This window comes from Bombina bombina, chromosome 6 (assembly GCF_027579735.1).
Source record: "Bombina bombina isolate aBomBom1 chromosome 6, aBomBom1.pri, whole genome shotgun sequence".
NCBI classification, from domain to species: domain Eukaryota; kingdom Metazoa; phylum Chordata; class Amphibia; order Anura; family Bombinatoridae; genus Bombina; species Bombina bombina.
The window spans coordinates 224456660-224484283 of record NC_069504.1 but is presented as its reverse complement, the minus strand read 5'-3'; the positions used below and the strand labels follow the sequence as shown (position 1 = coordinate 224484283).

At 38.7% G+C, this 27624-nt stretch overlaps 1 protein-coding gene across 1 annotated transcript; it reads right to left on the bottom strand.

Moving 5' to 3' along the window:
- Positions 1 to 1479: 1479 nt before the first annotated feature.
- On the bottom strand, positions 1480 to 2966 carry LOC128664376 (G-protein coupled receptor 61-like). Its single transcript, XM_053719211.1, has one exon. The coding sequence runs from the start codon at positions 2964 to 2966 to the stop codon at positions 1509 to 1511; it is 1458 nt and encodes a 485-aa protein (XP_053575186.1). The 3' UTR covers positions 1480 to 1508.
- Positions 2967 to 27624: the final 24658 nt, after the last annotated feature.

The window sequence follows — 27624 nt, the reverse complement described above, 5'->3', positions numbered from 1 at the left end:
GAAGCTGAACTTGGGGCCATATAAATATTTGTCTTGTCTATATTCTAGTAATGAGGACACAAGGGGTAAAAAGGACATACGGTACCAGAGTGATCTGTCCCTTGGGATGCTAACATGTAAATGATTAAATATAGATGTATTCTAAGGTCCCCAATATGGTGCTTAAAGGCTAAACTTTGTGAGTGCCTCACCTGACAAGTGTGTTACATATTATCTATACAGTTTCATAGTAGGTACAGAGTATTGGAGCATAGTGTAAACTTCCCATGCAGAAAATGACACTACCTATCTGCATACACATTGGTTTACAATTTTTTTTTTCTCTGTATGCAATGACCATTTTGATAGGAGGACATTTTCCATCCAGAAAATATTTGCAATATTGGATGCATATAAACTAGCAATATTTGGAATCTGCCAAAATATATAAAAAATATATATGTACCTACCCATGTCCTCATACACTGATGTTTTTGAATCAAGTAATCCCTCTTGGTCTCCAATTCAGTCAATGAGTAGACTAACTGGTTTGAAACCTTTATATCCAATTGCTATTTTTACACAGTATACTGTATTTTTATGCTTGTTACATTTTCTTGCTATGATGCCTTATTTTGTTTATTTACTCTCAATTTAATGAATATTTATAGTTTTGTATAACAAATTCACCTTATTAGAATTAATAGTTACATACTTTTAAAGAAATATTTAATATTTTCTGATATGCAAAGACATGATATTTTTTTTTAAATGCCTTACTGGTGTTTGTTAAGAAATATTCACCAAGTGACATTTAAATGTGTATGCACTTATAAACAAAATAATAAAATGGTAGCTATACTTAAAATATATATACATCAAGTAACCAGTATGATAGTGATAGTGTATGCTGCTAATATATATATATATATATATATATATATATATATATATATATATATATATATATATTTATTGCTATATTGTGCTTTGTTTTTCTTTAATGGATGTAAAATGAAACTTCAGCCTATATGAAATTTAACAAATACAATTTTCAAAAAAAAAGCATTTATTCAATAAATTTCCTTTATAAACTGCCCCAAAGCTTTTTCAACACATTAACACATATTTCTAATTTTCTAATCATGTAGCTGATTTAAAATGAAGAAATGTTTAAAAGACTCTGTAGAAGCAGTAATCAACAATAGAACCTATCCCAGCATTGGAAGACAACATCCCTTTGCCTTATGGGTTCCAATAAAATGTATGGATAAAAAGGCTCTTTTGTGGAAGACTAGCCCATAATCAGTTATTTATTACAAAAAAAGTGCATGTTTAGTAAATTGTAAATATAAACATTTTTTAGCAGTATCCTTAATACATTTATATTGTCATGTGGTTTTATATTAAGTCACACATATTTTTAAATAAATCATCCATTTTTAAACATACAAAGTTTACTATTTTCAGGTCTATGAATACTGCAACTTGTGGCCCAAATATCCTTAATGAGTCATTGTAAGTAGAAGCTACTTTGTCACTCCTAGAAAGTTCTCCTGTTTGGTACAGATTTGGACAATTTTAAACTCTCCTGCTGATTCCTGGTCCATTGATTCTGGTGTTTCCTCAATAATTTGACCTGGAATTCTAAAACTGAGAGTACTTTGATTAACAAGTAGCTTTGAAGTTGAAGAAGTAGGAAAACTATTTCTTCTATCTACCACACAATTAGTCCTTTGTAGGAACTGGAGGAAGTTTTCTTCCACTGACCCCTCATGGCTGGAGAGGCCCAGCTGTTCATCCGGAGATTGTTTAAGGAAGCATTTTGGTATCCTGATAAGCTCTGTTCTTATCTGTCTGTTCAGACACCCATATACAAATGGGTTAACGGTGAATGATGTGTATGCAAGCCACCTTACTATATCCTCCCACTTATCTGCAGTCTTGTATGGATTGTTTTCTAGAGCATTGTGTACATGGAATGCAAAATAAGGCAACCAGCACAAAATGAACTGTCCACCTATCACAATGAGGGTAATGGCAGCTTTTGCACCCCCTAAGGTCCTCTCTGGTGATAGCCTGTGTGATCTATTACCAGTCACAATATTGGTCTGACTTCCTGTGGAGTTGGATCTTTGACGAGGACTTGCTGCCCAGGAGGGTAGTGGCCCATGCTGTAGTGCTGCAATTCTTGCCACTTTGAATACATTACAATAAACTGTCAGGATTATCACTATAGGCAACACAAAATATACTATAACAAAAAACGTCAGAAACACTTTTTTGTAGTTCCCTGCATTCCTTTGTAAGGAGCAGCGTATGGCATTGACAATGCTGGCATTGCCTGGTCCTATGCCATCACCTGGTGGTGCATAATCAAGAAAGGGCAAGGTTGATGTCAGTGATGCCTGAAACCAGATGAAAACCAAAACTGAGATGGCCAAACCTAAGGTCATCTTCACTTCATACCTCATAGGGTGCACTATATAGTAGTAGCGTTCTATATTGATGGCTGAGATGGTGAGGATGGACGCACTACTGAAGCAGACCTCCAAGGAAATGTATGTCTGACAGAGAGAGCCACCAAATCCCACGGTGTCTGTGCTGGCCACAATCCCCAGGGGCATGACTGTAATGGCAGCTAATGCATCGATAATACACAGGTGCACCACAAATAGGAATTTCCTCAGTTTGGGCGTTTTAAGAATGACAAAAGCAACAGCCACATTCCCAACGATGGCAACCAGATCCAGGAGCAGCGTGAAGATGAGCCCGATGTACTGGGGGATGGTGTCTGCATCTTGCAGGGTGCTGCGTGCAGGATCCAGCACTGAGAGAGACGAACGATTGATGCTGCTGCAATTGAAAGCTGAACGCTGCTGTACAGGCAGATCCTCCATTCCCGGCCTGGTTAACTCAGGAGATGGGGTAAATCCAGCAGCTGCGATCCAGTGCAACAGAGTTCTCCCCTTGCTAGCATCGGTCATCTTTAACTCACTCCTCCCCTGGCCGTTGCTGATGCAGACAATGCAGCGGGGTAAATGGGTGCATCTCTCACCTGAAGGTGGCCCCCTGTCGCATCACTCAGTACATCCCCTCAGCATCTGGCTACCAATGCTGTACCTGTAACGATCCAGCATCCCCAGCCCCGCAGGCGTCTGCACTGTAGAGCTGGCTTCCTGCACAGCTGAAGAGGAGGCTGCGAGCATCCATCTGATCAGACCTGACGTCAGGTGACAGCAGCTGACCCGGGCTGCACTTAACATTCCACATATGGAATGTCAGAGTACTGTTTGCTTCTCACTTGAATACGATCAGTACCAGGCTGCACCGATCCAAATGTGTAGCATAAACAGAGGGACTGTATCAATAAGGTCATTGTAGTTATGTGAATCCAACTTGCAACCTTTAGGGTGTATATGAAGCAAACCATTAGATCACTATAGTTTTGTACATTGTAAACGTTTTTGAGATCAAAATATTAGTCGTGTTGTACGTTTTCCAAATGAGCTTATTTCTAAAAGATTTCAGTATTTACATGCAGTTAAACTCCTGGCAATAGTTTATCAGCTCCAGCCTTAACTGGTAACAGATAATAACAAAGTACCCAATCTCAGAAATAGCCAGTAAATACTTTTAAATAGTAAAATAAAATGTTTAATTATGCATAAGTAAACACATCTGCACTATACACTTATTTTCCTGTAATTTAAAGGGACACTAAACACCAAATTTTCCTTTCATGATAGGAGCATACAACTTTCCAATTTACTTATTTTATCTAAATTGCTTCGTTTTCTCCTGAGCCTTCCTAGAAAATAATACCTAGGTAGGCTCAGGAGCTTTGTAACTTAGTAGACAAGGATGAAAAAACAGAAGTCCATCAAGTTCAACCTATACAAACCTTAATACACTTACAAAAAAGCTCCATTTGATCTTAAATTGATTCCATTACAAAAGGTGACCCATTTAACAAATGCAGTCATATCCCTGAATTCTGTTTCTAGACAGAAATGTATCTAACCCGTTTTTAAATGGTTCTAAGGTATTGGCATTTACCACCTCATCAGGTAATGAGTTCCACAATATTATTGCTCTTCCAGTGAAAAAATGTTTACGTTGTGGGAGATTAAATCTCCTTTCCTTCAGTCTTATATTGTGACCTTTTGTCACAAACAATTTTCTTGGTATAAACAGAGCTTCTGCCATCTCTATATATGGGCCTTGAATATATTTTTATAAAGTAATCATGGCACCTCTGAAATGCCTTTTTTACTTGAGAAAACAGACCCAGATTATCATGGCCCTTTAAATAATAGATTGCCCGCTTATTTTTACTTCCAAAATGTAGAACCCTGCATTTTCCAGTATTAAAGGGACATGAAACTCAACATTTTTCTTTCATGATTTAGGTAAAACATACAATTTTAAACAACTTACCAGTTTACTAGTATCAAATTAGCTTTGTTCTCTTGGTATCATTTGTTGAAGGAGCAGCAATGCACTACTGGTTGATAACTGAACACTTGGGGTGAGCCAATGAGAGTAGTTATATGTATACAGCCACCAATCAGCAGCTAGAACCCAGGTGCTTTGATGCTCCTGAGCTTACCTAGATAAACCCATCAACAAAGGATAACAAGAGATGGAAGCAAATTAAATAATATAAATAAATTAGAAAATTGTTTAACATTGTATGTTCTGTCTGGATTATGAATGACTAATTATGACTTTACTGTCCCTTTAAATCTAATTTCCATTTACCTGCCCATTCTTCTAGTTTTTGTAGATCCCCTTGTAAAGCAATTTCATCCTGCCCTGACCTATTGACCTTACACAAACATTGGTTAACTTCGCCCAATCTGAGTATGATCCGTTAAATACTACACGTTGCTCCCTGTCTTTTATCCAGTTATTTATCCATGAGCTAACATTTTTAGCTATTCCCAGTCCCTTAATTTTGTACATTAATCTCTCATTTAGCACTGTAGCAAACACCTTTTCAAAATTTAAGTATATCACATCAGCTGATTCCCCATTAAAGGGACACTGAACCCAATTTTTTTTCTTTCATGATTCAGATAGAGCATGCAATTTTAAGCAACTTTCTAATTTACTCCTATTATCAATTTTTTTTCGTTCACTTACTATCTTTATTTGAAAAAGAAGGCATCTAAGCTTCTTTTTTGGTTCAGAACTTTGGATAGCACTTTTTTATTGGTGGAGGAATTTATCCACCAATCAGCAAGAACAACCCAGGTTGTTCACCAAAAATGGGCTGGCATCTAAACTTACATTCTTGCATTTCAAATAAAGATACCAAGAGAATGAAGAAAATTTGATAATAGAAGCAAATTATAAAGTTGCTTAAAATTTCATGCTCCTGAATCATGAAAGAAAAAAATTGGGTTCAGTGTCCCTTTAACTATCTTTTTAGTTATTTCCTCATAGAATCTAATTAGATTAGTTACACGTGATCTATTTCTCATAAAACCATGCTGATTTAAACTCATAATCTTGTTTACACAAATATACTCATCGATATAATCCCTTATAATCCCTTCAAGTATCTTCTGCACTATTGATGTCAGACTAACTGGTCTATAGAGTTCTGGATCCCTTTAAAAAGTGACACCACATCTGCTTTACACCAGACCTGGGGTACTATGCCTGAGGATAATGAGTCTTGAAAAATTAAGAGTAGAGGTTTGTCTATAACAGTGTTAAATTCCTGTAAATCCCTTGAGTGTATTCCATCTGGGCCTGGAGTTTTATTTACCTTAATAACATCCAGTTTTTTTCTGATATCCTCTAAGGATAGTTCAGTTAATGTTATGGGCTTGAATATTCTAGTTTGTTTCAAAGTATCTCCCATTTGTTCCTCTCTTGTGTATACTGAAGATCTGGTTTAGTACCTCAGTCTTCTCCTTCTAACTGTTAATCATGCTACCCTTCATACATTTTTTGCCATTTATGTACTTAAAAAATCTTTTAGTATTTGACTTAGAATCCTTTGCAAATAACTAGGTAGTCTCATAAGAGCTCAGAAGTGTGCACTTGTCTTTAGTACTCTAGGGCAGCAGTGTTTTGCAACATTATTTGCCACATTGTTATACAATGTTGCCCTAGAGTACTAAATACACATGCACACTCCTGAGCTCTTATGAGCCTACCTAGTCTTACTCTTCAATAAAAGATTCCAAGAGAACAAAGAAAATTTGATTACAGAACTAAATTGGAAAGTTGTTTAACCCCTTAACGACCAAGGACGTACGCCACACGTCCTCAAAAAAAATACAGTTAATGACCGAGGACGTGTGGCGTACGTCCTTGGTCTGGAAAGCAGCTGGAAGCGATCCTGCTCGCTTCCAGCTGCTTTCCGGTTATTGCAGTGATGCCTCAACATCGAGGCATCCTGCAATAACCCCCCTTGGCCATCCGATGCAGAGAGAGCCACTCTGTGGCCCTCTCTGTACCGGACATTGATGGCCGGTTTCGTTGGTGGGTGGGAGCCAGTCTGGGAGGCGGGTGGGCGGCCATCGATGGGCCGTATGATGTGGAGGGGGGCGGGATCGTGGGCGGGAACGCCGGGTGCGCGCGGGGGGGGGGTAGGAAGCGGGTGGGAACCGCTACACTACAGAAAATTTATGGGAGAAAAGTGGCAGTGATTGCCAAATATATATATATATATATATATATCGATCTAAGAGATCTGGGAGGGGTGGTGGGTTGGTCTTTTGGGGGGGCAAGCTACACTACAGAAAATTATTTTAAAAAAATAATAAAACAATGTTTTACTATAAACTGGGTACTGGCAGACAGCTGCCAGTACCAAAGATGGCTACTAATAAGTTAGAGGGGGATGGGTAAAGAGCTGTTTGGGGGGTATCAGGGAGGTTGGGGGCTAAGGGGGGATCCTCCAGAGCAGCATATGTAAATATGCCTTTTTTTTTTATTTATGTTTTATCAAGGATAGCTTTTTTTTTTAGTACTGGCAGACTTTCTGCCAGTACTTAACATGGCGGGGACAATTGTGGGGTGGGGGAGGGAAGAGAGCTGTTTGGGAGGGATCAGGGGGTGTAATGTGTCAGGTGGGAGGCTGATCTCTACACTAAAGCTAAAATTAACCCTGCAAGCTCCCTACATGCTACCTAATTAACCCCTTCACTGCTAGCCATAATACACGTGTGATGCGCAGCGGCATTTAGCGGCCTTCTAATTACCAAAAAGCAACGCCAAAGCCATGTATGTCTGCTATTTCTCAACAAAGGGGATCCCAGAGAAGCATTTACAACCATTTGTGCCATAATTGCACAAGCTGTTTGTAAATGATTTCAGTGAGAAACCTAAAATTGAAAAATTTTACTTTTTTTTTTATTTAATCGCATTTGGCGTTGAAATGGTGGCATGAAATATACCAAAATGGGCCTAGATCAATACTTAGGGTTGTCTACTACACTACAATAAAGCTAAAATTAACCCTACAAGCTCCCTACATGCTCCCTAATTAACCCCTTCATTGCTGGGCATAATACACGTGTGGTGCGCAGTGGCATTTAGCGGCCTTCTAATTACCAAAAAGCAACACCAAATCCATATATGTCTGCTATTTATGAAAAAAGGGGATTGCAGAGAAGCATTTACAACCATTTGTGCCATAATTGCACGAGCTGTTTGTAAATAAATTCAGTGAGAAACCTAAAGTTTGTAACAAAATGTGTGAAAAAGTGAAAAAAATTTTTATTTGATCACATTTGGCGGTGAAATGGTGGCATGAAATATACCAAAATGGGCCTAGATCAATACTTTGGGATGTCTTCTAAAAAAAATATATATACATGTCAAGGGATATTCAGGGATTCCTGGAAGATATCAGTGTTCCAATGTAACTAGCGCTAAGTTTGAAAAAAAGTGGTTTGGAAATAGCAAAGTGCTTCTTGTATTTATTGCCCTATAACTTGCAAAAAAAAGCAAAGAACATGTAAACATTGGGTATTTCTAAACTCAGGACAAAATTTGGAAACTATTTAGCATGAGTGTTTTTTGGTGGTTGTAGATGTATAACAGATTTTGGGGGTCAAAGTTAGAAAAAGTGTGTTTTTTTCCATTTTTTCCTCATATTTTATATTTTTTTATAGTAAATTATAAGATATGATGAAATAATGGTATCTTTAGAAAGTCCATTTAATGGCGAGAAAAACGGTATATAATATGTGTGGGTACAGTAAATGAGTAAGAGTAAAATTACAGCTAAACACAAACACTGCAGAAATGTAAAAATAGCCTTGGTCCCAAACGGTCAGAAAATGGAAAAGTGCTGTGGTCATTAAGGGGTTAAAATTGCATGCTCTACCATATCATAAAAGTTTAATTTTGACTTTACTGTCCTTTTAACACATTTCTATTTAGCCACATTAACTTGGATTTATTTAATTTACTTTTATAACCATGTAGTATGTGTTGATATGTATATTTATTTAACAAGGTTTTACATTTTATCTATTTATCCTCTGCATTTTTATCAGAGAATACTTTGTCCTAATTTATGTCATTTAATTATTTCCTTAAATCATTGAATTTTGCTTTCTTGAAATTTAAAAGTCTTAGTTGAACCCTGATAGCACTGCTTATGGAAAGTGATTTAAAATGTGACCATGCTATGATCACTGTTACCCAAATGTTCTTTGACTTCTATGTTTGATATTATATCTGTGTCATTTGATAGCAGTAAAACCAATATAGCTTTATTCCTAGTTGGCTCCTCTATTAATTGTGACAAGAAGTTATTTCTGAGAACATTTCCCTCTAAGTTAACTGCCCAGTGAAGTGAATCATCCCACCATGTTTCAGTTATACTGATAATATCATAGTCTTCTTGTACAACTAAGAGCTCCAGCTCCCCATTTTACCAGTCAAGCTTCTTGCATTTGTTGTAATACATTTAATTTTAATGTGCTTTCTGCTGCTATTTTGTGCGTTTTCCTCCTAACTTTCTGATGGTACATTTCCTAAGAACCTGGGTTATTCATGCTTATTGGTGGCTAAATGTAGCCACCAATAAGCAAGCACTATCCAGGGTGCTGAACCTAGAATGGGCCTGCTCCTAAGAGATTAAAATGTATTTATTTTTAAAATGTCCCTTTATGTTTGAATATGAAATAGTATTCTGTACGTCACTGGTCATTAAAAGGGTTTTCTTGATTATAATAGTGCGGGTCCCACTGCGAGCTGGACTCCTTCCTGCTGGCCACCGGAAATATATTCCTGATTTTAAATAAAGATAGCAAGAGAACGAAGAAAAATTGATTATAGGAGTAAATTAGAAAGTTGCTTAAAATTGTATGCTCTATCTGAATTATGAAAGAAATATTATGGGTTTAGTATCCCTTTAAGTTTAGAAATTGTGGATTTTCCAGCCCTGAAAACTGAAACAAAACATGAGAAGGCGTCGCAAGCCTAACCTTGCCACAAAACTCTCCCTAATTTGCAGTTATTTGTCTTTTCTGCTGATGCCTAACATCAGAGATTTTCACCTAGATTATGAGTTTTGCATTAGAGGCTATGAGGTGCTAACGAGCAGTTTTCCCTCACCGCTCACTTACATGCAGCGCTGGTATTACGAGTTTTCAGAAACCTGTCGTTAAAAGACAAGTCAGTGTTGAGCAAAATTTTGCTCATTACTGCACTCCAATACCAGTGCTGCTTAAGTCAGCGGTGAGCTGATCATACCGGCTCATGCACGATTTCCCCATAGGAATCAACGGGGAGAGTGGGCTGAAAAAAAGTCTAACACCTGCAATAAAGCAGCGTAAAACTCCTTAACGCAGCCCCATTAATTCCTATGGGGAAATACAATTTATGTTTACACCTAACACCTTAACATGAACCCCGAGTCTAAACACCCCTAATCTTACACTTATTAACCCCTAATCTGCCGCCCCCGACATCGCCGATACCTATATTATACTTATTAACCCCTAATCTGCCGCTCTGGACACCGCCGCCACCTACATTATACTTATGAACCCCTAAACTGCTGCCACCTACATTATATTTATTAACCTCTAATCTGCCGCCCCCAATGTCGCCGCAACCTACCTACACTTATTAACCCCTAATCTGCCGCCCCAACGTTGCTGCCACTATAATAAACATATTAACCTCTAAACCGCCGCACTCCCGCCTCGCAAACACTAGTTAAATATTATTAACCCCTAATCTGCCATCCCTAACATCGCCGCCCCCTACCTACATTTATTAACCCCTAATCTGCCACCCCCAACGTCGCCACCACTATATTAAAATTATTAAACCCTAAACCTAAGTTTAACCCTAAACCTAACACCCACTAACTTAAATATAATTTAAATAACTCTAAATAAAATTACTATAATTAACTAAATTAGTCCTATTTAAAACTAAATACTTACCTATAAAATAAACCCTAAGATAGCTACAATATAACTAATAGTTACATTGTATCTATTTTAGGATTTATTTTTATTTTACAGGCAAGTTTGTATTTATTTTAACTAGGTAGAATAGTTATTAGATAGTTATTAACTATTTAATAACTACCTAGCTAAAATAAATACAAATTTACCTGTAAAATAAAACCTAACCTAAGTTACACTAACACCTAACACTACACTATAATTAAATACATTAACTAAATTAAATACAATTGCCTAAATTAAATTAAATTAGCTTAAGTACAAAAAAACACTAAATTACAGAAAATAATAAACAAATTACAGAAATTTAAACTAATTACACCTCACGTACTATCCTACTTAGCTGCTCCAATTTGAGTTTTGGAGGCTAAGAAGCCTACTCCAGTCATGGGGATTTACGGTTTTCCCTCTACGTGCCCTCACTAATTGGGAACAGCGTTGGGCCACGGCCCGTAAAATTCCCAGATCATTATCAATTTCTTATCAAGATCTGCTGAATTCCCCGACTTTCTATAAATCACCCTATATTGTGTAATGGGAAAAGGCCTTTCATTTTCATGCCTCCCAAGAGGAGTGGTCTAAGGCCACCCTACTCACAAAGCAAGCTCTTCACTGTATTACCTTATTGGAGCTATATCTTAAAATCTGTACTCAATGGCATCTCACTCCCTTGAGATTCTTTAAAATATCTTTTTTAAACTCTCCGTTATGCTGGAGGGGGTGCAGGGAGGTGTGCTCGCCGTCTCATGTGTGGTGGGGATGCCCTATGCTACAACCTCTCTGGAGAACGCTTTCATGTAGGTGCCTTGCCCTGGACCCCACTCTGTGGACTAAATCACAAACTATACTCTTTCATTTGTCCATCGAGTTTCCCCTCACTCCCAAAGGCTTGCTCACCATTTATTTGCTGATGGCAAACAAATTATCTATTGCTCGTCTATGGAAACAGTCGATACTCCCCACCTGGAATGATATTGCCAAGACTATGGATTACCTGGAATGTATGGAGAGCCCTATCTTTACCATTAACAATAAGATAAATTTACACTGTCAGACATGGGAGATCTGGAGACAAATTAAGTAGGCCCGGATATTGGGTTGTATGGGAGCCCTATTGAACATGCAGGATAACTTTGTGTCATTTTCTTTCTCTTTGCTCCCTCCTCCCCCTCTCTCTCCTTTTTTCCTCTCCCCTCCCCCCCCTTTTTTTCTTTTCTTTTCTTCTCTCTATCCTTTATTCTTTTCATTTCCAGACACTCCGCCACACATTTATGTTCTCCTCGCAGTTTTATATTTATTAAGGTATCCTTGCTTAAGGGATACTACTACACTCTCTTGATAACAATATACACTGTGCTATACCATGACTTCTCATATTATTTCACGTATTTATAGTGTTTTGAAACTATTGTTACTTTTATTTATTGTTGGTATTCCGTTATATTGCCACCAATTTTGTACCTTTTAGATTTTATTTGCTGTAACTCTGGCATGTACTAATAAAGATTTGAAATTTAAAAAAACAACAACAAAAAACAACTAATTACACCTAATCTAATTGATAAACCGGAATATCTGTACTAATAATAACACAGATCCCCTATAGGAGGCGCTATACAACAGTGGTAAAAGTTACCCAAGTGTTAGACGTGCATTTTATAACACCAAATACATATTAAAAAATTTAAAAAATGAAAATAAGCAAGAATATAAAATATATATAAAATGTATACAAATGGATATATATACACACGTGGCACTAAGTAATGGCCAATGTAAGAGGTATATGGAGAAAGTCCCACAAAAGTCCGTATAAGGAAAAGGCAGCTCTCAGTCTTCACTCCAAAAATGATGTGACTTCTAAGATGGATAACTGTAATCAAAACATAAACAGAGGCGCCACATGTGTAGGTCAATAGAAACCACTGAATCCAAGCTAAACAAGATACAGGGTACTCACAAACGTGAAGGCACTCTCTTGTGCCTATTAGGAGCAGGCTGGTATTCAATCAGCAAACCAGCTGGCTGTGCAAAGGAATCCACGTCATGGTGTCCTGTAACAGTGGATCTCCGGAACGGCAACCCTTGCCTGGATAGCTTCCAAAAATCTCTAGCTCCAGAACTTGACACCTCTGCACAACAGCTCCCAACACTTGAACACGCTCTCTTGAGGAGTATGACAGACAGGTAGGGGTTGATCCGATAAAAATCGTCGCCCGCAAAAGCTGGCAATAGCCCTATTAAAATAAAAAAAGCCCCCCCAAAATAAAAAAACCCTAACCTAAATTAAACTACCAATAGCCCTTAAAAGGGCCTTTTGCAGGGCATTGCCCCAAAGTAATCAGCTCTTGTACCTGTAAAAAAAAATACAAACAACCCACCCCAACAGTAAAACCCACCAACCCCCCAAATAAAATACTATCTAAAAAAAACTAAGCTCCCCATTGCCCTGAAAAGGGCATTTGGATGGGCATTGCCCTGAAAAGGGCATTTGGATGGGCATTGCCCTTAAAAGGGCAGTTAGCTGATTGGAACAGCCAATAGAATGCAAGCTCAATCCTATTGGCTGATTGGATCAGCCAATAGGATTGAACTTCAATCCTATTGGCTGATTGCATCAGCCAATAGGATTTTTTCTACCTTAATATGGAGGACCATTTCTGCCCAGCCTGGATAAAGACTTCTGCCCATCTGGAGGACCACTTCGCCCGGCTTGGATGAAGACGTCTCCCGGTAAGTCGATCTTCAGGGGGTTAGTGTTAGGTTTTTTAAGGGTGTATTGGGTGGGTTTTATTTTTTAGATTAGGATTTGGGCGGCAAAAGAGCTAACTGCCCTTTAAAGGGCAATGCCCATCCAAATGCCCTTTTCAGGGCAATGGGGAGCTTAGGTTTTTTTATATAGTATTTTATTTGGGGGGTTGGTTGTGTGGGTGGTGGGTTTTACTGTTGGGGGGTTGTTTTTATTTATTTTTTACAGATAAAAGAGCTGATTACTTTGGGGCAAGGTCCCGCAAGGGGATTGCCACTATTTCCGGTGGCCAGCAGGAAGGAGGCCAGCTCACAGCGGGACCCGCACAATTATAATCAAGAAAACCCTTTAATGAGTAAAATGTCCCTTTAAACACAAGTTAAAGGGATATGAAACCCATGCAATTTAAGCAACGTTCTAATTTAGTCCTTTTATCAATTTTTTTCATTCTCTTTGTATCTTTATTTGAAAAGCAGGAATGTAAGCTTAGGAGCTGGCCCATTTTTGGTTTATCAACTTGGGTAGCACTTGCTGATTGGTGGCTCATTTAGAGAACAAAGAAAAATGTATAGTTTATAATGACAGAGCACAGAGTCGGACAAAGAGGAGGCGGTCTAGCAGTGATCTACAAATCACATCTCATCCTCACTAAACCAACTTTACAGAGCACACTGACATTCATAGAAACACTCACACTGCAACTCCAAACAACACCCCAAGACACCATCCACATACTACTATGTTACAGACAACCAGGGCCAAAGACACACTTCCTCACTCACTTCACTGAATTCACACCTTGAAAACCAAAAACCTCCTGTTATTCGGGGACTTCAACTTCTGGGCCAACTCCTCCCAAGACCCCATCACCACCTCCTGCATCAGCGAACTGGAAGCACTAGGTCTGCAGCAACTGATAAGTGCTCCTACCCACATTTCTGGCCACACCCTTGACCTCATCTTTAAACAGAACATCAACATCAATACTCTGGACAACATGCCCCTGCCATGGACTGACCACCACACTATCAAATTCAAAATAACTGCAGACATCTTTTGCCAAAAACCAGCACACACAACAACAATATACTGGACAAGATCACAGAAGAAACTACACTCACAACTCTTCAAAACCACACTGTCCAAAAAAATTGCAGCACTGACGCAAGTCCTCACAACTGAAGACACACTCAACTTTCTTAACACAGCACTACTACTGATAGCAGACACAATCGCACCAATCCGCAGAGCACCCACCTGCAAAAACAATTCTGGCTGGTTTAACGACTCCCTTACATCACTGAAACAAAAACGCAGAAGAGCGGAAGCAGCCTGGAGAAGGAACCTAACCACAGACAACCACAAAAACTACTAATCACTCACTACTAAATACCACAAAGCCATCTTAACAGCAAAAAAAGAACACTTCTCAAACACCATCTCAAAAGCCATAAACCGTCCCTGCGAGCTCTTAAAACTAGTCGCACAGACTATGAACCCCGTCTGTCTTGAGCCTCCAGCAAACGAAACACAAGAATTCTGCAATGAGCTATCTGACTTTTTCATTGACAAAATCACAAACATTCGAGAAGAAATTCAACAGAACATAGCAAGCAACTCCATTCAGTCACTGCAACAAGACAAAAACACACAAATTCTCCACAACCACCGAGATTCAACCTGGCACCAATCACCATCGACACCACCAAAACCATAATCAGAATCCTCTGAGACAGCACATCACCAAATGACATTATTCCCACAAAACTTCTGAAAGAATGCACCGACATCCTGGCACCTCATAAACGTGTCATTCAAATAAGGAATCGTGCCAATCTCCCTCAAGCAAGGCATAATCAAACACCTCCTAAAGAAGCCCAACCTTGACCCCAAAAACTCAAACAACAGACCAGTCACAAGCTTTAACACCCTTTCCAAGATTATCGAGAAAGCAGAAGTACAACAGCTACAGCCCCATCTGGACACCCATGAACTCCTGGATCAATTACAATCAGGTTTCCGCCCTGGGCACAGGTCTGAAATGGTGCTCCTCAAGATCTGGGATGATGCCCTCGAAGCAGCAGATGTAGGAGAATCGTACCTCTTTGTGCTACTGGACCTCAGCGCAGCCTTCGACACAGTAGACCACAAGACCCTAATCATTCATCTCACAGAAGTAGCCGCAGTCGAAGACTTGGACCTACCCAGGGTTGCATCCTTCCTAGAGAACTGATCCCGGCTTCACCTGAGAAGCACATAAAATCACATGCGGAGTCCCTGAAGGATCACCCCTGTCACCCATGCTCTTCAATATTTATCTCTGCCCACTCCTCAAAATCATCAGCAAAAAGAACCTGCTCTATCACTCCTATGCCGATGACACTCAACTCTACCTGCGCATCACCAAGAAAGACCAATACCACGCCCTGGAAAACTACCTCTCATTGATCAACGAGTGGATGACTGAGAGCTCCCTCAAACTCAATGGATCCAAAGCAGAACTCCTCTTCCTCCATGCAAACTGAAACAAACACAACAGTATAATATCCAACCCACCTACCATCCTCAGACAAACCATCACCCCCAGCGTCAAAGCCAAAAGCCTTGGAGTTATCTTTGACTCAGACAGGACAATGGTCGTATAAATAGTATCAGTAGTCAGTGGATCTCACCACCTTCTTCGCCTACTACGTCGACTAATCCCCTTCATCCCTGAAGGAGACACAGCAGCTGTAGTTGGAACAATTATCAACTCCCGACTTGACTACGCAAACTCCCTCTACTTAGGACTTCCCAATTACCAAATCTCATGACTGCAAGTCATCCAGAACACAGCCGTCAGACTGGTAACTGGTAAAAAAACCCTGGGAATTGATCACCCCGTCCCTGAAGATACTCCATTGGCTAACCGTGAAGGATCGTGTAACATTCAAGACCCTCTGGCTCATCCACAAATGTACACAAGGAAAAGCCCCAAAATAACTCTGCGACAAAATAAAGCACTACACCACAAGTCGCCCCCTCCGGTCAGCCAACCAGAACCTCCCCCACATACCCAAGACCCGCTACAAATCAAAAGGCAAACGAAGAGTCACAGTTCAAGGACCCCGGCTATGGAATACGCTACCTGCGGACATCCGCTCAGAAAAACCATCTAGCCATCAGGAAGAAGCTCAAGACCCACCTTTTCTGAAGGCTCAGGCCGCTTCTGGCTGAAAAAGCGCTTTGAGGCAATTTAGTTCGCAGTGTAGTGCTATACAAGTTACTCATTCATTCATTCATAATAGCACTTAATTTTAAAGCTGCATAAAATTGGATGCTCTTTTTGAATCATGAAATAAAAAAAATGTGGTTTTATATTCCTTTAAAAAAAAAAAAAGCAAACTACCACTTACAATACTCGTGCCATTTCTAGAACTAAATGATAAAACTGTACATCATGTATTACTGCTAGATATAATGGTTATGGTTACTACAAATTTGATTATTGATATGCATGGTGATATCTTTATTTCTGGGGTCTGCCTGCCTAATCTAACCAGACATACCTAGAGAACATTAAAATGACCTCTGCTGAGTAAGACAAAGCAGTAGAATTTTTTTTTAATTCCCATAACCAACAACTTTGCACCCTAGTAATAATTCCAATACTTAAACATTCAAATTCAGAATTTTCCATACTTCAAATCGTCAAATTATTTTTAGGTTAATTTAAAGGGCATAACCCCCCCCCCACACACACTCAGTTCTTTCATGATTCTGATAGTGTACATTTAAACACTTTGCAATTTGCTTCTTTTATCAAATTGACTTCATTCTTTTGGTATCCTTTGTTTAAAAGCAGGTAGGAAGGTGTACAAGCGTGCATGTGACTGGAGCAATGTATGGCAGCAGTTTTATAACTATGTTATACATTTGCAAGTACAATAGATGGCAACAGTGTTTCCAACCCTGTAGCACTTTAGAAATCGGTATGCTCCCTATCTAGATTTATCCTCAACAAAGAATACCATGAGAATGAAGTAAATTAGATAATAGAAGTAAATTGAAAACTTTTTGTTTTTTTTTGTTTTACACTATCTGAAGCATGAAATAAATGTTGGGTTTCATGTCCCTTTTAGGGAGCTGGATGAGGGGTGAGTATTCAGGTGCATCAATCTCACATTCCTTAAAACATAGAAACCCCCATTACCCACTGTTTGAAAGGCAATAACCTGCTCTTTTAAATGGTGTGCCTTTGGGGTATGAAGTATAAACACAATTTAAAATAAAAAACATAATTTATGCTAACCTGATAAATTAATTTCTTTCATGGTGGGGAGTCCACGATCCATTACTACTGGGAATTACTTTTCTTTACCACTAGGAGGAGGCAAAGATTCCCAAGCCTCAATAGCCCTATAAAACTCCTCCCACCTCACAAATACCTCATTCTACCATATAGCCAAGCAAAGTGGGATATGAAAAAGGAATAAAAGCCCTAATAGAGACATGGAAAAAAAGATGTGCTAAAGAAAAAATAACCATAAAAAACATAAGGGTGAGGTCTCGTATACTCTTATGAAAGATAAGAATTTATCAGGTAAGCATAAATTATGTTTTCTTTCATACAACTGGTGAGAGTCCATTATCCATTACTCCTGGGAACTAAAACCCAAGTTGTGGAGTCTATGAGTAATAACATAAAAGGAGTGATTTAAAAACATATTTTTTTCACTGAGAAGTAAAATCCACAACCCAGATATTTTTTGTTTTTGAATGCACTTAAAATAAATCAAACAGGCAAACAAATAAAACTGAGACAACTGCCTCAAAAACCTTCCTACCAAAGGCTTCTTCAGAAGAAGCAAAACCATCAAAATGGTAGAATTTTGTAAAAGTCTGGTCAGCTGAAGCCTTATTCTTGAAGGCTCAAGAAGTGGGAACTGACCTAGTAGAATGAGCAGTAACCCGCTGCCTTTAGAAACAAAAGTTTTAACCAAGAAGCAAAAGAAACAGCAGAAACCTTCTGACCTTTCCTAGGACCAGAAAATTGAATGAACAAAGTAGAAGTTTGTCTAAAGTCCTTAGTAGAATCAGTGTAATATTTCAATGCCCTAACAACATCAAAAGTATGCAAAGATGTCACTGAAGCATTCTTGGGATTAGGACACAAAGAAGGAAAAACAATCTCTCTGCTAATGTTTTCCGATGAAGCAACCTTAGGCAAAAAGTCAAAAGAAGTCTGTAAAACTGTTGATGAAAAATCATATAAGGAGGATCACAACAAAGAGCAGATAACTCAGAAATTCTTCTAGAAAGAAATAACACTTTCCAATAAAGCAGTTAAATATCCTCCTTATTCATAGGTTCAAAAGGAGGAGCCTTCAATACCCTTAACACCAAGTTAAGATTCCATGCAGGAGAAATTGGTTTGATTACAGGTTTAATACGGACCAGAACTTAAACAAAACCATAAATATCAGGAAGATTATCAATATTCATATGGAACAAAACTGAAAGAGCGGAAATCTGCCCATTCAGAGAGCTAGCAGATATGCCATTATCCAGACCATCCTGTAAGAACTGCAAAATCTTAGGAATTCTGAAAAAATGCCAGGAAAAAACATGATCTACATTCCAAGAAATAAAGGGCTTCCAGACCTTATGATAGATTCTCCAAGTTACAGGCTCACAAGTCTGAATTAACATTTCAATCACAGAATCAGAGAAACCCCTGTGTCTAAGGATTAATACTTACATTTCCATGCCATCACGTTCAGAGACTTGAGATCCAGATGGAAAAACCTTGAGACAGAAGATCTGACCACAGAGGTCAAGGGGGACAGCTGGACATTTGAACCTGATCTGCATACTATATCCGGCAAGACCAAGCTGGGACAATCAGGATTACTGAAGATTTCATTGGCTAGAAGTACCAGAGGAGGAAACAGATAAGCAAGCAGAAATGACCACAGAACTACTAGAGCATCCACTAACTTTGTGGAACTTGCAAGGTACCTCTGGAGTTTGTTGTTGAAACGAGAGGCTATCATATCTAACTCTGGGAGACCACAAAGATCCACAACCTGATTGAACACATCCTGCTTGTAGATCCTGACGACTGAGAAAGTCTGCTTCACTATAAAATTCAAACTTTTTCCAGCCACCAATTCTTTAAAAAACCTTTAATCTTTAAGCAGGGTCCATAGGTACCTATGGACCCTGCTTAAAGAATAAAGGTCTTTTAAATAATTGGTGGCTGGAAATTTTTTGAATTTTATAGTGCAGTTGAGACCTGGCAAGTCTCTTTCTGTGCCCCACTCTGGAGGGTGTGCTGTCATCTCACCTTGGATTATACTAATTCTAAAGTCTGTTTCACCCCTAGAATAGGAATCACAGAAACTAGACAAGAATGGATTTCTGCTCTTGAAAGAATTTTGATGCACCTCCCTCATGGCTAGGGAACTAGGGAACTAGGGAACTGTGATTTCCCCCTGATGGATGACATATGCCACTGTGGTAACATTGTCTGTCTGAAAACAACGGAGATTAAATTTTCTTTTCAACAGAGGCCAAGCTTGAAGAGCCCTTCAATTTTTTATAGGTAACCTTGACCCCTGACGATCCCAAACTTCATATGCTCTCAAGGACCTCCAAAAAACTCCCTAACCTGAGATATATTTTGAGACACCTGAGTATAGTTTCTGCACCATTTACAAAGCATACAAAGCTGAAGAGGTCTCATGTAAAAATGAGCAAATGGAATTGCATATGAAGCTGCAATCATCAGACCTAGAACTTCCACACAAAGAGCAAACGAGAGGAAAGAGGGAGGCTGAAGGTTCAGACAGACTGACTCCAATCATAACCTTCTCTGCTGTGTTACAGACAAACTCATAGAGATAGAATCTATTTGAAAGCCACAAAAAGTTACCTTTGTTAGAGGAATAATATAACTTTTTGGAAAATTGATCCTCCAGTCATGTTGTTCAAGAAACAACAATAGTCAGTTGGTGTGAGATTCTGCAAATGAAAAGATGGAGCTTGAACCAAGATTTCGTCCAGGTATGGCGACACTGCAATACCCTGAGTTTTGATTACAGACAAAAGGGCACTCAGAACCTTTGTGAATATTCTTGGAGCTGTAGTAAGACCAAATGGTTAAGCAATAAACTGAAAATGCCTGTCCAGAAAGGCAAACTTCAGAAACTGGAAATGTTCTCTGTGAATTGGAACATGAAGGTAAGCATCCTTTAAATCTATTGCGGACATAAACTGACCTTGCTGAACAAAAGGCAGAATAGTCCAAATAGTTTCCATTCTGAAAGATGAAATCCTTACAAACTTGTTCAGATGTTTAAGATTCAGAACTGGTCTGAAAGTACCTTTCTTCATTAGAACAATGAAGAGATTTGAATAAAATCCCATCCCTGGTTGCTGCAAAGGAACTGGAACAATCACTCCCATAGCTTCCAGATCTGAGACCGAATTGAAAAAAATCTTGAACTTTTAAAGGATTCCCTAAAAAAATGGACAGAGAAAAACCTTCTTCTGGGAAGCCTTGTACTGAATCCTATTCAATATCCCAAAGAAATTATATTGAGAACCCAGGGATCTGGAACAGACTGAAACCAAGCCTCCTGAAAGACTTAACCTGCCCCCTACCAGAACTTCGGGATCGGGGGCCTTACCATCATGCAGTTTTAGTAGTGATGTTCTTACCCTGTTTTGACTTGTTTCAGTTAGCACTAGGTGTCCAAACTGAGCCAGAGTTGCCTTGCTTCTGAGCAGAGGCATCAACCTTTTGTTCCTTATTTTGAGAAAAGAAATAAAAATATTTTTCTTGAGGAAGAAAAACCCCTTTACCACCAGTAACAGTAGATATAGTAGTATAGATAATATAATCTAAACCAGAACCAAACAATTTATTTCACTAAAAGCAAAGAGATAATAATCTGGATTTTGACACCATATCAGCTGATCATGATTTAAGCCATAAGGCTCTCCTAGCAATGACTGCCAAAGACATACTTTTGACATTAATCTTCATAATGTCAAATACAGCATCACAATTAAAAGGATTGTCACTTTTGAGTAAACTCAAATGATTTGCACTAGCAGAGCCACATCAGCAATATAAATAGCTGGCCTAAGCAAATACCCTGCTTGTAATTAAGCCCCTTCTATGAAAATACTCGAAACGGTCTTTAATAGAAGTACTGACATTTAGCCATAGTGGAAATGGCCTCATCTACCTTGGGAACAATTTCCCACATATCAACATTAGCAGCAGGTAAAGGATATAATTTTGCAGAAGAAGTAAATTAATTACCAGGTTTAGACCATTCCCTAGAAATCATGCCAGAGACAGCATCAGGGAAAAACTCAGGGAGATTAACAGTTTGCAAGGGTTATCATCAGAAACTTTAGGATCTTTACCCCTAAGGTAATTAAGAAGTCTTTTAAAAGACTTCTTTTAAAAGAGAATGAATATGTTCAACTTTAAACAAATAAGAGGAAATATCAGGATCAACATAAGTGGAAGATTCCTCATCACCAGAGGAAACTTCACCATCTGATTACATAACAGTATCCCTGTTACTTTAGCACTAAAGTAACTAAAATTACCCATGCGCTAACCTGACAGGTGCAACCCTGACGCGTGTAGACGCAGAGGCTGACATGTGAAATTCAAACTCAAGCACAACCCCGGTGCATGTAGACCCATAAGTGTGCTAAAAAAGCAGACACACTCAAAACAGCAAGAGGAATAAAGGAAATGATTAATTCCCAGGGCCATATATATTAATATATATATATATATATATATATATATATATATATATATATATATATATATATACCAATAAAAAGTGGTGCTCATAAGATAGCTATAGAGTGTCTAAAGGTTAATTAATGATACTTACCAATAGACACTCATCCACCAGCAAATAAGCAGCAGACAGCCAAACCAGTACTGATACATATCAGCAGAGGTTATGGAATAGGAGTATATTGTAGATCCATAGAGAAAGGCAAAAGACAAGTCCCTGCGACCAAATATGGCAGGTTTATGAAAATCTTCTCTGAGGTGAAAAAGGAATCCATACCCCATATACATCACTCTGCCAAGCACTGTACTGTAAGGGTAAAATGCGACTCAATAAAGACTGAATACCCCTCTCTCTGAAAAATCAAATGCACATCTTCATTCTTCAACCACCAAAGTAAAGACTAAGGTATGTGTGAGGTAGGAGGGGTTTTATAGAGCTCTTTAGGTTTGGTAATCTTTGCCTCCTCCTAGTGGTAGAGAAGAGTAATTTCTAGGAGGATAATGGATCTGGGACTCTCACGGTGGTAATGCTCAGCAGGTGAACCTCAGGGAAAAAAGAAAAAACACATATAGTGAAGTTCTGTGGTTATGTGAAATTTATAGCACAACCTAGAAAGGTACTCATGTTGTCTAGAGCTTCATCTAGATATATAGGCACAGGAAGCTCCTAATAGGAGGCAAGGTAAAAAAGTATGTTTCAGCTCCAAAGGATGAATCAGAAGTGGTTAAAAAGTATAACAAATTTATTAAAAATAAGTCACAAGGCATATACAATGAGACTGTCCCAATCATAGACTACTACACGCAAAAGACTGTGTGTATCACAATGTCCAATGATTGCTTTGTTAATCCGGTAAGGAACAAGGCTCCACCCCCTTTGTGATGTACTCCAATGTACTTTTCGCCAATCACAGCTTGGCTTATGCTTGTAGTAGTCTATGATTGGGACTCTCTCATTGTATATGTGTCAGGGTTTTTTCCCTGTTGTGTTTGCTATGTGCTGCCGGCAGCCATTTTACTCACCTCTCTTCCTGACTATGGTGCATTGTGGGGAATGCTGCTCAATTCCTGCACTTCCTTTTATGGCCAGACTGGTGTCTATCATCCATGTGAGACAGGATGCAGTCTCAGAATTGTGATGTCATCACTTATTATTTAAAGGGCCTCTTGTGGACTTTTTATTATTTTTTGCTATTAATAAAGGTGTGATTATTTTTGCACTTCTTGTCTCAGTCTGATTCCTGGCACCCTGACAATATGCCTTGTTTTTAATACATTTGTTATACTTTTTAACCACTTCTGATTCATCCATTGGAGCTGGAACATCCTTCTTTGCCTTGCCTCCTATTAGGAGCTTCCTGTGCCTATATATCTAGAGCTTGATTTTGAAGCTCTAGACAATGTAAGTACCTTTCTAGGTTCTGCTATAAATTTCACATAACCACAGAACTTCACTATATTTGTTTTTTCTTTTTTTCCCTGAGGTTCACCTGCTGAACATTACTACCATGATAACCTGGGACTTTTATCCTTTTTTGTGCACCATCACATTTACAGTATATATATTTATTTAATGAAGAGGTCAATATGTACTTATTATCTATCCAACAGGAAACAGCACTATGTAAATGCAAATCTTCGAGGAGGCTCACCAAGACTATCACAGTCAAAAATACAAAAACCTCTAGATGCTTAAAATTTTTAAAAAAGGGGGGCTTGTCTAGGAGTGACCATGAATGGTTGCATATTCAGGAGCTCCTGAAAATCCCAGCTAATCCGCCCATAATCCCTGGAGTCCAACAACATCCAGACAGGGGTATATCATCTATGATTAAACTGTGTTCTACAGATCCCAATGATACCCAAGTTGTGTTGTGTTTATGAACCCAAAGCCCTGAGCTGGACTACTGAGGCCTAAAGTACTGGCCTGCTGTGAAATCCTCGGTATCCCCCTCAGTCATCCAGGTAATATAGTCAAGATCAGACTATAACTTTTTAGTCTTACAAATTAAATATATATTGTTAAATACTGCATTTAAGGTCCCTGTGATAGTCTTGTTGAGCCTCCTCAAAGATTTGCATTTACTCACTAGGTCAGAAGAGGATAAAGAAAAATGGAGAACCCATCAAAAGATAACAAAGCAGTTAATCAGAAAGGCTAAAGCTGATGCAGAAGAGAAAATAGCACAATCTGTAAAAATTGGTGACAAAACCTTCTTTAGATATATCAGTGAAAAGAGAAAAACTAACAGAGGCATAGTTAGACTCAAGAATGAGGATAGAGTAGTGGAAGAAGATAAACAAATAGCAAACTGTTTAAATGATTACTTTTGTTCAGTCTTTACAACAGATGGTAAAGATAGTAAGATGCTATTAAGGGATGTTACTGTAAATCATGTGAGTAGTACTTTTCTTTTTTACAGAGGAAGATGTTTCAAGGGCTTTATCAAAAATAAAAGTTAATAAGTCTGTGGGTCCAGATAATATTCATCCAAGGGTTCTAAGAGAACTTTGATCCGTAATAGCTACTCCATTAGCTGATTTATTTAATCAGTCACTTCTAACAGGAGTTGTTCCAAAAACTGGAAAATTGCCAGTGTAGTCCCTCTTCATAAAAAGGGTAGTAGGGAAGATTCTGATAACTATAGGCCAGTCAGTTTGACCTCAATTGCAGGGAAATAAATGGAAACTCTTTTAAAGGAAAGACTTGTATCTTTCATTCAGACAAACAACTTAGAAGACAAAGGACAGCATGGTTTCACTGCTGGAAGATCATGCCTGACTAATCTAATTGATTTTTTTGACCATGTAACTAAAATAATAGACCAGGGAGGAGCCATAGATGTTGCATATCTAGACTTTAAAAAAGCATTTGACACCGTCCCACACAACAAACTTATTCATAAAATGTATTGCCTTGGAATAGATGCTAAGATTGTTAAGTGGGTAGAATGCTGTCTTAAAGATAGATGAGGGTTTTAATTAATGGAGTACATTCAAATGAGGCATCAGTTACTAGTGGTGTTCCCCAAGGGTCAGTTCTTGGGCCTGTTCTGTTTAACATGTTCATAAGTGATATTGGAAGTGGGCTTAAGGGGAAGGTTTGCTTGTTTGCTGATGATACAAAAATTTGTAACAGGGTAGATATTCCAGGTGGAGTTGATCAAATGAACTGTGATATTAATAAACTAGAGGACTGGTCAAATAAATGGGATCTGAAATTTAATATTACCAAGAGCAAAATTATGCATATAGGATCCAAAAACCCAAAGGCCGATTATAGTCTCAATGGTGCATTACTGACTGTAATTAAAGAAGAAAGGGATTTGGGAATTATTTCAGATTATTTAAAATTTGGTACACAATGCCGCAGTGCAGCCAGCAAGGCCAGTCAAATGCTTGGTTGCATTGGAAGAGGTTTTAGTAGCAGAAATAGCAAGGTTCTTATGCCACTTTACAGATCATTAGTTAGACCAAATCTGGAATACTGTATACAGTTCTGCAGACCATATCTCCAGAAAGATATAAATAAACTAGAAGCTGTCCAAAGGAGGGCTACTAAAATGGTACATGGTCTAAAATACAAAATGTACAAAGAAAGACTCTGTGATCTATATATGTATAGTTTAGAGGATAGAAGGGAAAGAGTTGACATGATAGAAATCTTCAAATATATGAAGGGATTTAATAAAATAGAAGCTGAAAGCATTTTTCACAAAAAAATAAATGCCAAAACAAGGGGTCACAAACTAAAGTTAGAGGGTAGCAGATTCAGGAGAAATTTAAGGAAGCATTTTTTTTACAGAAAGAGTGGTGGATTCATGGAATGAACTTCCATTTGTGGTGGTAAACACAAAGACTGTAAATGAATTTAAAAATGCCTGGGACATGCATAAGGCTATCCTAAGGAAAAAGTAACATGTAATATGGGTAGACTTGATGGGCCTTTTTGGTTCATATCTACCGTCAAATTCTATGTGAGCCATCAATTATTCCCCATATAGGCATCATGTTCTTGGTGGACAGATGGAAGTTGCATGTTCACCAGCTGTTGGACGACCACTTTAAGAGCCTGGAGCTTCTGTTTAAAGAGAGATTTGCTGATCTACTCTTGCAAGTTGTGCTTCATATGGTGACTTCTGAGTCATATACAGACAAGTATAAGGAACTGAGAGACTGGATAGTAAAGCTATCCTGGAGGATCCAGTAATTACAGATATAACTTCTCTGTTCTCTGATGCTGAGACCAGTGTGGTTGACAGATCTCCGAAGTGCAGGTTGCACTTATCTTACAAAGAGGACTTGCAGGGTTACTCAGGAGAAAAATTGAGTCTTAAATAAAGGGACATACACATAAGAGAAAATACTGCCATCTATCGCTCAACTCCATTGATGATACATTGGCCCTCCATAGCAAGATGACAAGCTACTATATTCCCAGTTTGGCCTGTATTACTTGTATACTCCGGATAATGAAGGCTGTTATAGGTTAATTTTTTATTCATAACCCCCTAAACATTTTAGTAGACTCTGAATCAAAACTCATATATGACTTTCTTTTGTTATGTATGTTGCTTTATATTTTATTGCCTTTTGTTGTATTCTTATGCATTATTGGTTAGCTGATAACTATGACCATTTTGGGGCTGCATATTAATGATTTATATAAATGTATAAACCAAAATTCATTAAAATTATGGGGGAGATAGGTGGTTCCGGGGGAGGAGACTGAATGCAGGACAGGCTTTGAGCAAGCTCTCTCTAGAGACTCCCACAACAGCCATTTGGCGGTAATTCGCACTGAAACCCTGGTCCTGGGAGGCTATTATCTGGAAGAAAACTGGATACCGGTTCCATATTGGTGCAGGTACATCGCACCATATTGCTTTGGCCCTTATAGCCTGTACTGAGCTGGGCATCTCTTAAACTTTACAGAGAAATTGAAGTCTATCGGCTTACCCCTACCCCTCCCACCGGTGCTGCGTGAGGTGGTAGAGGGGATGCTGTTGCAGAAGGCTGATCTTTTTAAATTAAGAGGAGCGCAGACACGGAGCGCACAGTCACCTGAACATAATTCTAAGATGACTGACGGCGTCAGACCGTAAAGATCGCGGATACAGAGCGCACAGCCGTTTGAATACATTCCTCAGGCTATGTAACGGCTTAAACACAGCCTCCTATAATTTTTAAGCTCCAATGGATTCCCTTGCTCCCTAAACCGAAGTAATACTGCTTGAACTCGGCTATCGGTCCCCACCCCTCCCACCGGTGCTGCGTGAGGGAGTGGAGGAGACCCTGACCTTACAGGGGAGGCTACCACTTAGAGCTGGAGAAGGAACAGCCAGCGCACCACATTTTCCTGTACACCGGTGCTGCTGGTGAAAGTGCGGCTGATATCCTAGCTAGAGCTGGAGAGGAAAACAAATACAAACAACAATCCAGCTTAGGAAGAAAAGGAGCAGGAAATTGGATGCCTGTTTATAACTATTGCACAGAGCTGCGTGGTAAAAGGTACACTTTACTTTAAAGGAATAGTGGCTCAAAAGCTGGGAAAAAGCCACCATACAAAGAAGCTATTGTGAAATATAATTATTTTTCCGTGGGAAACTAACCTCAAAAGTCTTACA